Here is a 13,293-nt window from a genome sequence, read left to right as displayed (position 1 = left end):
TTTGAGAGTCTCGTGTCCTGTGTCCAGTGTTTTGAGCTTTGCTTTCCCCTGTCTCATTATGTCAGATTAGTCCCAGCTGTGTTTCCACCTGTTCCCCATCATACCGTCACAATGCTGTGTTTTTCTCCTCTGTGTTTCTGCTCACTTCCTAGTTCTCAGTTCATGGTTTGTTTTCTAGTTTGAGTTTCTTGTTTCCAGTTTCTCCTTTAGGTTTGTATTTGTCGTGAGTTTTTCCAGCAATAAAGCTGCCGTTTTGAGTTTATTCTTCAGGCCTACATACGGGTCCTCATCCTGCTTGCCATACAACACAACCATGACAGTTATTGCAAAGATACACCAGCCTTAATGCAGAGGATAAGCCATTCAAGTACAGTTGGACTTCCTCATCAACCGCCCCAGGCGTAAACACCTCCAGACCATAATTTCAAAGCTACAAAAATACAAGGCCACAGACCAAAATATGACTGGGTTTGACCTCACAAGTAATGTAATTAAACAGCACCTTTCAGCTGGTGTTTTATCCGTTCATCTCTTTTGCATTCCTCTTCCTCATTCCCTCAAGATTTCCTCAATCTCCAACAGTCTGAAAAGAGAAACAAAACGTGACCAGCTTCACAAAGTGTAACAAGATGAAAATGTGATATTCATGGTTCATTGATAAAGTCTTTACTTGTGTTGTAGTGAAAGTTTCAGATTTTGCTGTGTCTGTGGGAGGAAGTTTGGAGGAAGTAACCTCCCCATATACACACCTTTGTCTGACATGCTATAAAAAGCTCAGTCGGAGTAGCAGAGGACACAATATCACCATGGAGGTCATTGTGTTTTTCTCGCTGTTGCTTTCAGTCTGCACTCTTTCAGCAAATCTGGCTGAAGCAGATAAGTCTTCAAACCAACAACCCTGTCCACAGGACACCCAAGCTGTGCTGAGACAGCTGACCGCCTCAGTGGCTGTGCAGAAAGAGCAGATCACGGTCCTACAGAAAAAGACTCAAGGTACAGTATCATGTCAGGTAGTGAGAGAAGTAACAGCAAAAACAAATTGGCATATGATCCAGTGTTGTGTTAGAGAGATATCAATGTCACTCGTAAATATTCAGAATGACTGAAATGACAAACATTCATGGTTTTGTTTTCTTGTGAAAATAAATATTTTGTATAGAAATGAAATATAAAAGTAAGTATAGAAATATTGGCCAATCCTTAAAGAAATTGATGGTCCAGGGAAATACATTTTATTTTGCACTTATTTCAGAACAGACCGCAAAGCTGAAGAGTGAAATTGACCAGCTGAAGCTGCAGTCTACAGGTATTGTGTGGAAATCATCATGGCTCTGATCATTTCTAACTGTTAAAAAAATCTGCAGCTGACACGTTTTTGATGCTAAAATATAAAGGGTGTAAATATTTGACTTAAAACTTGGTGGATCAACATATGTTACTCCTATAAATCTGTCCACCAGGTGGCGCTACTGTGCTAGAAAATCTGTGGTTCATCACAGAGGCAACTTGACCACCAACATTGTCTTTATTTGTGGTAAAGCAGGGAGAGAGCGAGGGCAAATGAGCTGCACTGCAGTCTTTCAGCATACGGGGCAGCTGTGGCTCAGGTGGTAGCAGCTCATCTACCAACTGGAAGGTTGGTGGATCGCTCTCTGGCTCCACATGCTGAAGCTTCTTTGGGCGACATGCCTCTATCAGAGTGTGTTAGGCAAAGCTCTTAGACAAAGATCAAAAGTATGTGTATGAATACAAGCACATTGTGTGGTCAGCTGAGTAGAAAGGTGCTATGTAAGTATAATCAATACTGGTCACCTGCTCAACCAGCAGAGCTATAGTGGCATGATAACGCCATTGTTTACATACAGTCTAGGGTTCATGTCTCAGTGAAAGAGAGAGGGAAACACAAAGTGGAGAGTTGACAGACTGTGGATAAACATGACAGCGTGAAACTGCACAGATTTCAAATGAGAATCAGTGATGCAGTCAAACAAGTCTGCTTCTTCAACCATTCTCCACCCAGCACCTGTAGGAGGTGTGGTCCTGTGGCTCTGCAGTGTGTGGGGTGGAGGATGAGGGGACGTGGGGGAGACCACCGCTCGGTGTAGCATGAACAGAATGAGAGTCACAGTTACTTTCTTACTTACAGATAAAAACATGTGAATCACTGTGTGCTGTCAGTGAGATTGTTTGATCTCTTTGCTTTTTTCAGATGGTGCAGCAAAGCTGAAGACTGAGATTGACGCGCTGAAGCAGGAGCTACAAGGTACTGTGTGGAAATCTTATCTGACTGTGCATTTACTGGCTGTGCAGATGTTTTACTTTTGGCGGATCAACATATGTCAGTGCTATCAATCTATTCATAAAGTGGTGTCACTGTGTTTGAACATTTTTATTTTATTCACAGAAATAACTTTAGTACACACAGTGTTTTTACACATCAAGTACAATTACTGGATCCACTTTTCTGAATTACATTATGAAAAAAGAATTTCTGAGGGACTCTAGGATAAAATTATCAAAAAAGAAATTGAATTCCTGGAGAAATTTACCAAGAAATACATATTGCCTCTGAGTCTTCATATAGTTTTTATATGTATGGACCTCTGTATTTTGGCAATTTTCACTTTTAGCATCTGCTACGGCTGGGGTGTTAAACTTTAAGCCCAGGGGCCAGAATTGACTTGCCGAACACTCCAATCTGACCCCCTGGTCAGCTTAGGAAAATATGAACAAGGCCATAAACTTTTGGACTTTTCACTGTTTCAGTGAGAGTTCTGTATTAGTTATTATCAGGTTTATGGCTTTTCCTACTCATAAAAACCTCTCCATGGTCATTTATACTACGCTGAAGACAAAAAGAACTAGACAAAGAATTAAATGGCAGAAACATCATGTTTTTTCTCTCCTAAAGAAATCTGTCATCACTGAAAAATGAGTTTGCTCTAAGGTTTAAAATACATTGGCACAGATGTAGGGTGAGAGCCACTCAGGGCTGGGATTTAATCCTGACTGACTGTATATTTGTCAGACCTTGATGAAGACTCAGACTTGATACACATTAGTCTATTTTAATGTTTTATTTTTATATGATCTTGTCAGAAACAGGTGACCCCACGAACTCCTGTTTTGTATTGAACTCGTGTTCACCCTGCTGATGAGCACCTGTTGGATAAGCGTTTAAAGCCATGCACAGTTTCCTTTTTCCTGTTTTTTGAAAACTGAATGACATTAAACTGAGCTTATGTTTTTCTGAAGCACAAACCAAAATGCAACTAAAAGACTGAATAACACAGTTTGTTGTCTTGGCAGAAGCTACAAAATAACTTCCTGTCTGATCTAAAGGACGAGTTTAGGATCCTCAAAGTTAGATTTGATCAAATTTCATTTTCAAGTCACAGAGTTTGATTTCTTCTGTGACAGTGAAACGCTTCCAGCTGTCAAACATTTCTTTCATTGGAGATTAAAGTTTTTGTCATGGTCACTTTTTTGGGAAGAGTCTAACTCTACAACAGGAAGTTTAAATAATGACATTTCTCTCTCTCTCTCAGCCACACATGTGGCTTTCTCAGCAGCTGTGCTTCTTCCAGGCACTGGACCATACGTCGGACCCTTTAACACAGAGACCACTCTGGTCTTCAAACATGTTATCACGAACATTGGAAATGCCTACAACCCATCCACAGGTAATAACACTGAATGTCACTTCTCAGCTATGTTGATGTCAGGCTGATGTTCCAGATGTTCTAACAGCTGATTTTCCTTTTAACAAAAACAAATGTCCCACAGGTATTTTCACTGCACCAGTGAGAGGAGTCTACCACTTTGAGTTGCACATGTTTGGACATGGTGGTGTTGCTGTAGGTGCTTATTTGTACAAGAATCAAGGGCTCGTTGTTATTGCATATGAACACCAAACAGCAGCTGGAGAACTGAGTGGCTCTAATGGAGCCTCACTGCTTCTAGAGGTTGGAGATCAGGTGTTTGTGCGTCTCCTCGATGGTAGAAGGATATATGACAATCAAAATCATCACACCACCTTCAGTGGTCATCTGATCTTCACCATGTGAGAGGTGTGACAGCTCCAACACTTCCTGTTTGGCCTGTCCTGTGTGGGCGGAGCTTAGCCATTTTTAGAAGTAAAACAGGAAGTAAATCACCTGCTGGAATCAGTTTCTTGCTCTCTCTCTCTTTCTGGTTGGGTTCTAGTTTTGTGTTTATTTGTTTCTACTGACTCAGATAATTTACTTCTTCTTGTTATCTTTGATTCAAATAAATCCAGTTACATGCTCAGTGATTCTCTTCTCTTTGTCCTTTCTTCGAGTCGGCTCTTCACAAAGTGCTGCTCCTCCATTAGGTCCTGACTATTTTCTATAAGTTGGTAAACTGCATCGTTTTTTATTGGCTCCACTGTCCTGTGTTGGTCAGTCTGTTATTTTGGTGACTGCTGGCCCACATGTTTGCTTTTAACTGGAGTCTTTCCTGTTAAGTTGAGCAAAATCCAACAGTTTTTTTCTCTTCTTTGATAATCATGCAGGTGTTTTTCTTAAACTCTTAACAGATGTTAAACTTAATCTGACTATCATGATAAAACTGTAAACAGCTGATTTAGTTTGATATAAAATGTGTGTCAGTGCTGTGGAGGAATGTTTCCTTATTTTCCATCCGAATCCAAATGCAGACACAGATAACTGACTGTAAACTTACTCGGGTTCATTTCTTTAAATTCTTTACTTTCAAAATAAAAGCATCTTTGAACTAGCATTGTTGATTTCTTTTCATGTGTTTTATACATAGAGCAGCAATCAAATCTACACATGCTGGGAGTTACTATCACAGGTGGAAACGCAGAATGAGTCCTGTCCCTGAACAAAAACTAACACACACACATAAAGAGGAGGGAGAGAAAATGGTAGGCCAGCACAGAGAGGATTGGGGGACTATGACAAATCGTGACTTTAATAATAATAATAAGGAGAAGAACCAATAACATTATTGTATGTTTAATCGTTTTAACAACAAAGTTTTCTCAGTTCAATGTCTCTTTTACAGAGAAACAGAAATAAACATTGTTTCTCTTAACATTTTATAGGTTTTCTGATTAGTCAAGCAGGAAAACTTCAACAAGTACATTCTGGTTAAACTTTCCATATGGGATAGGTGGACAGTAAAATCTGGTTATATCATTGGAAAATTCCCCTTTTTTCCAACATTACAAGTTTATCTTAAAGCTGGGATTCCTTCTGGGCCAAAATATTTTTTAATATAATCAATAATAACTGTATTAGATTCTGGAGAATGATGTGAATTCTCTGTAGGATGGTTGTCTTTCTTTTCCCTTTGATTATCTATGAGTCTTTTTAGCTTCTTCTTGATGCCTTCTGTTGGTGATTTCTCAAAGCCTGTATGGCCTGAATGCAACATCAGGGTTTGTTACACTGGACTTTTTCACAAAGGTCATAACACATAACATTTGTGTGGTCTTTGGCGCTCTGTGGATGTCACTTCCTGCAACTTGGTGCTGTTCCCCTCAGTCCTAGAGGCCCTGTTGAGGAGATGTGGGTCAGTGCGAGTGCAGCAAAAGTGCTAAGAAGTGGTTCAAAGCTCATTTGTTTCACTCACAGAATTTACTCTCGTTTTTTAGCGTTGACTGTCAAGCTTAGCAAAGTATCACTATCCAGAGTTGAGAACAGAAAGCAGTGTTGCAATCTTATGTGACTCTCTGCAGTTTCTCTCCTCTTGTCATCCTTCTAAAACTGCATGCCCACAGACACTGTAACTGCTCCCAGACTACCAAAAATAGGCAAGCAATGAATTACTTATGATTTCTGAGATTTCTTTTTAAAATCTGATTTAGTGCTCATTTCTGAAAAAAATAATTTTAAGCAAATTAAACATTCAAGTACTTGTTGAAAATGACAACCTGTAACGTGCGGTGGAGATGAAGCCAGCCGCAGAGGTGTGCAGGTGGAGAGCGAATGAGCAACAGCTTCTGACTTTCCACAACACTACACATGAGCGGGAGGAGGGAGGTATGCGGTCTTCACACACCCCCGTTCTCTGCTGACCATCGGGGCGGGGGGGCTGGGAGGAGGTGTTGGCCGTCCGATTGAGATCTGGGATGCGGGGCCTCCCTGCTGCTGCGGAGCCTGGGGCGGTCTGCTTGCCTCCACCCCGGGATGAAGGGTAACATCTCCTCGGCCTAGGTGCCGTTTCCCCCTCTGGGGCGAGGGTACCTGGACCCGGGGTATAGAGTATGTTTGGGGAGTGTGATTGTGTGTACATGTCCATTTATGTCAGTCCTTACGTTGGGTGAGTGCTGAGTGTTTGTATATGTGAGCATGAGAGTGGGAATGCATGTTTGTGTCTGTGTGTGCCTGTTTGTCTGTGTCTATATATTTCAGGTCGGGTCTTAGACTCCACCTCTCTGGGAACTCCCAGGCCCTCCAAAGTGTGGAGGCCTATCTCCCCTCACCACACTCCCTGCTGGTGACTGATGCCCTCAGGGGTCGGTGCATTGGTGGTTCTTGGTGTCCAGGGCTGGGCGCTTAGGTTTGTACCAGCTCACTCCCGGTGGCTACCTGGCGGGGCCTGGTGCCTGTTGCTCAGTCAGGCCTCTTCTGGGGTGCGGGGGACCCTCGGGCCTCCGGCCTCTGGGCCTGCGGCTCAGTTCACTCTGGCACAGCTGGCTGCCGGCAGAGCCGGCGGGCACGCCAGTGCAGCCCCCTCTGGCTTCTGCTTGGTGGCTACTGGGTGACGCCTCATCTGGGGATCCTCAGCCCTTCCCAGGAGGGTGGCACGGATGCCCCTCCGGTGGTCCTCCTTGGGCTCTCCTGCTCTGGGAGCCTCTGGATGTCTGGGGCCTGGATCTCCTCCATGCCTGCTTCATGCCCTGGGGGACGGGGCTATGGCTCTCTACATCCTCTTGCAGACCATTACATGTGGAAACCTTCTGAATACAAGCGCGCTGATCCACACAGGTGTTCACTGTTCATAGACATAAACAGTGTTGGGTAAGTTACTTTAAATTAGTAACTTAGTTACATTACTAGTTACTTCTATCAAAAGTAACTCAGTTACTTCAAGTTACTCGTTACTTTCAGAGTAACTAGTTACTAGGGAAAGTAACTTTTACTCAGAATTCTCTTGTTAATGTGTTGCTTCCATAACTTTGCCTGTCTTCTAGCTTGCTTACTTGCCACAAGTGCACTGTGCCACCTACCAAACGAAAAAATAATGTGCACATTTCCACGAGAGAAATCCCACGCCTGATTCTATCCTAGCCTGCTTTTTACATCCAACACAAAAACTGCAGTCGTGGTGCTTTCGATTGTACTCAGAACTCGGAAATTCTGCCTTCTGAATAGGAAGATGTAGGTAACACCAGACTGCAGATGAGCTGCATACAGGGCTGGACTGGGACAAAAAATCAGCCCGGGCGTTTTGACTAGAGACCGGCCCGCCATTATAGGAAAAATCATAAAGCCTTTGAATGAAAATAAACACTGTTGTGACAGTGATGTACACTGTTCTGATGGTATATATGCACCAATCTATCAATTGTTTTTTTGTAAGACTCAGATAATTATTTTTTTAAAAGCTAGACATTTTAAATGAGAATAAGAAAGAAAAGTATTTCTTTGTGCCCCCCTCTCCCTGTTAATGCCCTACCTGGCCCCCTGGCAACACTTTGCTAGACCCGCCCCTGCACAGTTACCAGCTGTCAGCTACTTAGAAAAGGATCCTGGGGTTATTTGTCTCTCAGAAACAGTTCATAACTTCCCTTCAACTCATTCATGTCACCCAAAAGGTAAACCTGTTTCTCCATCACCTGTTCAGCTCTGATGATCCAGTAAGGACATCTCCTGGTTTCATCTTCATGTTTCCCTCTCACCACATATCCAAACCGACATCATGACCAGCAGGTTTACAGCTGTGGCTCCAGCAAACATCAGCTGATACTAGAAATTAATATTAAATAAATTCTAACAACAGCTGATCAAGCTTAAACGTGCTGCTGTTGTTTAGCGCGACATCCGCTGGTTTCCTCTTTCTGGCGCAAAGTGGGCGATAAATAAACAAGAGAGAAAAGCCGATCAGCTGATCATTGATCAGTTTCATGATTGAAGTAGAAACAGGAGAGAGAGGGAGAGAGGATGAGAGAAGAAGCGGCAGCTGTGCAGCGTAAACACAGAATAACTCCAGCTTTGTGTCTTTTTCATTGTAGCTGAAGTCCGGGACAAACTGTTCCTTTTCACCTCAATACGAAACGTGTAATATTTTCTCTGAATACGAGACGATTCCGTTTTTTACGGGACGGTTGGCAACTCTAATAATTAACCTTATGAACAAAATAAAGTTCAACATCAGTAACATAGCACCACCCAGCTGTATAGAAACTCCGTCATGCTAGCTAGTACGCAGTACGAAAAACTCAGCATAACGAAAATAAACTCCACCTAAACTTGGTTCATATCTGACCCAGATGGACTGCAGGTCATAACTTCTTACCTGAAGTTCAGTTCACCTGATACTCAGACCAGCGGCTGCTTCGGGTCTCTCCTCTTGCCTCCCTTTTCCTTCATCCACCTGCTGGCTTCCACCACTCGCTAATGTTATTGAATCTGTGGAAGCTCCGCGATAGCCACCACACGAAGTAACGAATAACGAGCCTATCTAAATCCCAGTAACGAGTAACGCGTTCCCGGTTTTGGCATAATAACTAGTTACCGTGCTCGTTACCACAATAATAGCGTAGTTACTGTAACGCGTTACTTAATAACGCGTTAGTCCCAACACTGGACATAAACTACACCTTTCTTGGCTGCCACTTCAAAGCACATTGTGCGCTGTCGGTCCTGCGTGCTGCACAACAACATTCAATATCTAGTATTTACTGCTGTTTACACTTAGCTAGATTAATGCGAAGTTGTTGTGTTTAATATGCTGCTTTGGGTTTTTTTGCTTGTTTCCTCTTCTTTTTCTCTCAACAGGTGATCCAGGAGATTTTCTTTTCTGTGCCCTTTCTCACTGTCCTTCTTCCCTTCTGTTTTTCTTTTCCTTCATCTTTCTTTCTCCCTTTCCTATCCCCCAGTCATGTCTGTCCCATCCGTAACAACTGAAAATAAAATAAAATAAATAATAACAACAAAGGTCGATCAAATGGACCGATACGGCAAGGCCGTGATGATCCATTTGGTAAAGTAAATCCATTGGGTCTCCTTGTTGGTCTTCAGACAACAATTCTGACGGCTAAAGAACCAAATGGGACAGGCAAAAAACAAAACAAAAAAAAAACCACCCAAGTGACCTGCTGTGGGTGGTCATGAAAATAGTCCCGCAAGGTGCCTCTCATGGAAGTAGGGGCAAACAGTTTCAGCTCTTTCAAAGGGTGCAAAGCACATGTGGACTTGGGGTCTCTGTAACACAAAAGAGAGTCATACACAACATACTGCAACACGGTGGCACTGTCTGAGCTGTTCAGAGAGTCTGCTTCAATGTCTCTGAGGAGTGGACCTGTGACATGATCATCTAACTGCAGTTGTCTCAATTGTCAGCCAGAATGACGGGGGGCATAGTACGAATGTCCAGGCTGCCCATGACAGCATGATCTGGTAAAAGATCTGTCAGCCTGTCACTGGTCAGAGGCAAAGGATTGCGTGACAGTGCACCAGGAACTTTGTTTTGTGCACTTTTGTGAAATCAAAGTCCTGCAGGGCCCATATCACAGCAAGGCACTCCTTCTCTGAAGTGCAGTAGGGGAGTTCAGCTTTGTGAAGGGAGCCACTAGCAAAAGCTCGCTTCACTGAGGTTGGCGTATCAAACGCTTTAACCACCCTTACTTTGTCTGGATCGGGTTTAACACCTGATGATGTGATGCGGTACCCAAGGAAGGTGAATTCATCGAGGCAGAATTGGCACTTTTTGAGCTTCAATGACAAGCCAGCAGCCTGGAGTCGGCCCAGCACCTCCTCAAGATCCACTAAGTGCTGTTCAAAGGTAGGTGAGGCGATAACAATGTCATCCAGGTAGACTGTGCATGTTTTGTAAATGAGGCCAGCAAGCACAGAGTTCATAAGTCTCTGAAAAGTTGCAGGTGCTTTGCAGAGCCCAAAGGGCAGCACCCAAAACTGGAAGAGACCGCAGTGAGAGATTATGGCAGTTTTAGGCTTGGAGTCCTCTGCTACAGCAACCTGCCAATAGCCTCGCACTAAGACCAATGTTGAGACAAACTTTCCCCTTGCCAGAAAGTCTAAAGACTCATCTACACGAGGCAGGGGATAAGAGTCTTTTCGGGTAACTTGGTTGAGCCCTCGAAAGTCCACACAAAACCTTGGTTCTGCGGCCGCTCTATTGACAATGACTACAGGAGCTGCCCAAGGGCTTGTGGAAGGTTCAATGATGTTGTCCTTCAACATTTGTTGCACTTGTTCTTCAATCACACGTTTCGTAGTGGGTGACGTGCGATAGGGTGGGAGATTGACAGGTGTTGCATCGCCAGTCTCTATGGCGAGTTCAGTGAGAGCAGTACGGCCAAGACGACCATCAAACAAGGAGCTAAACTTGCTGAGCAGATTGAGTAAAGCATCCTTGTGGTTCTCCGAGAGACTTGCTTCAGACAGTTTGGCTGTAGTGAACCCTTGCTGAGAGCATTTGAAGCAGTAAGGTTCAGGGTTATAGTTTTCTCTGCCACACGAAGGAGGCTGTGGTCTATGTCGTCCAAGCACTGAGTGAAGCTCATGAGCACGTAGCACCAGGTCCATTACAGAAGTGCCATTAGCGCCATACAGGGCAACTCTGTATTTTTCAAGAGCATGTTTATTAATTAGGTCAATGTGAAATGCACTTCACACACGTACACACACGCACAGTGTTTGTCGCCAGATGCCACGTTTATTTATTGTTTTCATTTGTTATGACCGACCACAGTCTGACAGCTCCGGTCTCAGCTGATTTCCAGCCTCCCCTCCACTCCTCTCCCATCTCACTATAAAAGGGAAGGAAACCATCATCAGTCCAAACGCCATCAGCTGTTCTCACCTGCGTCTCCAGCACCGCCCCGTTGAGCTCACTGCACCACTCCTCCCCTGCAGCCGCGCCCGGGACCACACCTCCGCCACAGTCAATTCTATCTTTTTCAGGTGGAGGGCTTTTCAATTTCTCAAACTCACTCAGCATGTGGGCAACGAAGGTGGGGAGTGGTTCATCCTGAGTCTGAACACGATCCAAAACTCCTCTCAGGATGCATTCTTGGTTGTCAGAGGGCAGGAAAACTGTCTTAAACAGCTGACAGAATTGAGCCCATGATGTGATGTGGGAGCTCAATGCCTTTAAAAGCACATATAGTCATTTTTTTAATCTAATTTTTACCTGGTTTGCAAGAAATTGACCGGATTTGTTATAATTTCAAAATTTTGCAAGAAAAATTCTTTGTACTAAGAATTGAGTTTTTCTGAATAATTTCATTTAATTCTAGTCTTGTTTTACGTATTTTGTTCAGTATTTCCTGTTCCTGGCAGGACACGTAGGCTTCTTCTAAGGATTGGATGGTTTCTTCTTTTCATCTGATGTGAATGAAATGATTTTACCTCTCATCACAGCTTTTCCTGCTTCCCAGAGAACAGATGCTGATGTTGCAGGCAGTCTAAATATAAAGCGTACTCTTTTTAATCATATTTCATGACATCCTCATGTTTGAGCAATGATCTACAGTGGGGCAAAAAAGTATTTAGTCAGCCACCGATTGTGCAAGTTCCCCCACCTAAAATGATGACAGAGGTCAGTAATTTGCACCAGAGGTACACTTCAACTGTGAGAGACAGAATGTGAAAAAAAAATCCATGAATCCACATGGTAGGATTTGTAAAGAATTTATTGGTAAATTGGTAAACATTTTGATCTTATTCCTCCCAACAAGGTATGCAAATTTCTACAGAAGATGTATTTTCATAACACTGATGGTGCAATACAATTTATGTTACGCGGCTTTACTTTTGTACAAGGTGAAGTGTTTGCTATGTGCCAGGGAGCTGGGATATAACAACAACACCTCATCCATGCTTAGGCACTACAGAGCTTTGCATGAGAATAAGGGGAACACCGATTGTGGAGCAAGACCAGGTGAGCCATCAAATGCAATGATAATATAGCATGCAGTAATGTTACTAAATGATATAACAATATTATACAACTGTTATAAGTGACGTGTGTGATATTTATATTTGTGCTTTATCTTTATTGTCTTTCCTCAGGAGAACAATCTCCAATAGATGAAGACCTGGTCAGCATGGTGATTGAGGACTCCCAGCCATTTAGCATTGTGGAGGACAAAGGATTCAAAAGATTTGTTAAATCATTAAATCCTAGCTATGTTCTCCCCACTAAAAAGGACATAAAAGCAGTGAAATGTAGTTTTTACAGAATAAAATGTGAACAGGCAGGACTGTGTAGCTGTCCATACCTCAATGTTACAAAAGCACAACCACTGTCCACACCCCAACCACACCTCACCTCACAGTAAATGATCGTTTCCATTTTAAGCATTTCCAAATGATCATTTTCCATACTGCCAGTATAAATATACACAGTATACTGCCATCACTACAATATACATGTTTTACACACTCCTTCTGTTGTTGACATTTACAGGCTGTGTGCAAAAGGCCACACTCTTCAAATTCATGCCAACTAATATTTTTACGTCCAGTAGGTGTCCTACTAGAGCAAATGAAGCTTCAAGAAGCTTTGTGCTGGGGTGAACCAATTGGATGAAAAGCTTCAGTGCTTCATGAAGCTTCATCTGCCCATCACTACTGAAAACCACAGCTTTATTGCTGGCACCAACAAAACAGAAACCAAAACATGACAACACTAACTGGAACACACAGGCAGGGTCTGAGGGTACGACGCGACACCGAGCATGGGAAAACACAGGGCTTAAATACACAGGGTAGTAATGAGGGAATGGGCCACAGAAGGGAGACACAGCTGGGGGAGATCAGGGCTAACGAGACGGGGGAGCTAAGCTGTACACACTAACATAAGACAAAGACTTTCACAACAAGAAACAAGAATTACTAAACCAGATGCAGACATGACACTGAGAGACGGACTAGACACTGAACAGAAACTGCAATACACATGAGAACCCAAAACCTAAGAACTGATCCCTCACCAAGAATAACAGAAACAGATCCATAATGATAATAAACAAAGCACCAGAACATCAGAAAACAATCCATAATGCAAAAATAAACCAAAACATAATAAACTCAAAATACCGGGTCCAACGGACCC

The 13,293-nt window shown here is 43.0% G+C and overlaps 1 protein-coding gene across 1 annotated transcript; it reads left to right on the top strand.

The window, feature by feature from the left end:
* Positions 1-806: 806 nt before the first annotated feature.
* On the top strand, positions 807-4,719 carry LOC308387512 (complement C1q-like protein 2; the record flags this gene model as incomplete). The annotated part of the gene is made up of 5 exons (XM_080867618.1): positions 807-993; positions 1,253-1,306; positions 2,210-2,263; positions 3,549-3,683; positions 3,787-4,719. 5 exons carry the CDS (start codon positions 807-809, stop codon positions 4,065-4,067), a joined length of 711 nt encoding a protein of 236 aa, XP_080723744.1. The 3' UTR covers positions 4,068-4,719.
* Between the last annotated feature and the right edge of the window lie 8,574 nt (positions 4,720-13,293).

The sequence above is a fragment of the Rhamphochromis sp. 'chilingali' genome (assembly GCF_963969265.1).
Source record: "Rhamphochromis sp. 'chilingali' genome assembly, chromosome: 19".
Classification (NCBI taxonomy): domain Eukaryota; kingdom Metazoa; phylum Chordata; class Actinopteri; order Cichliformes; family Cichlidae; genus Rhamphochromis; species Rhamphochromis sp. 'chilingali'.
Note: the sequence above shows the minus strand (reverse complement) of the source record. Positions and strands in the feature narration are given on the sequence as shown.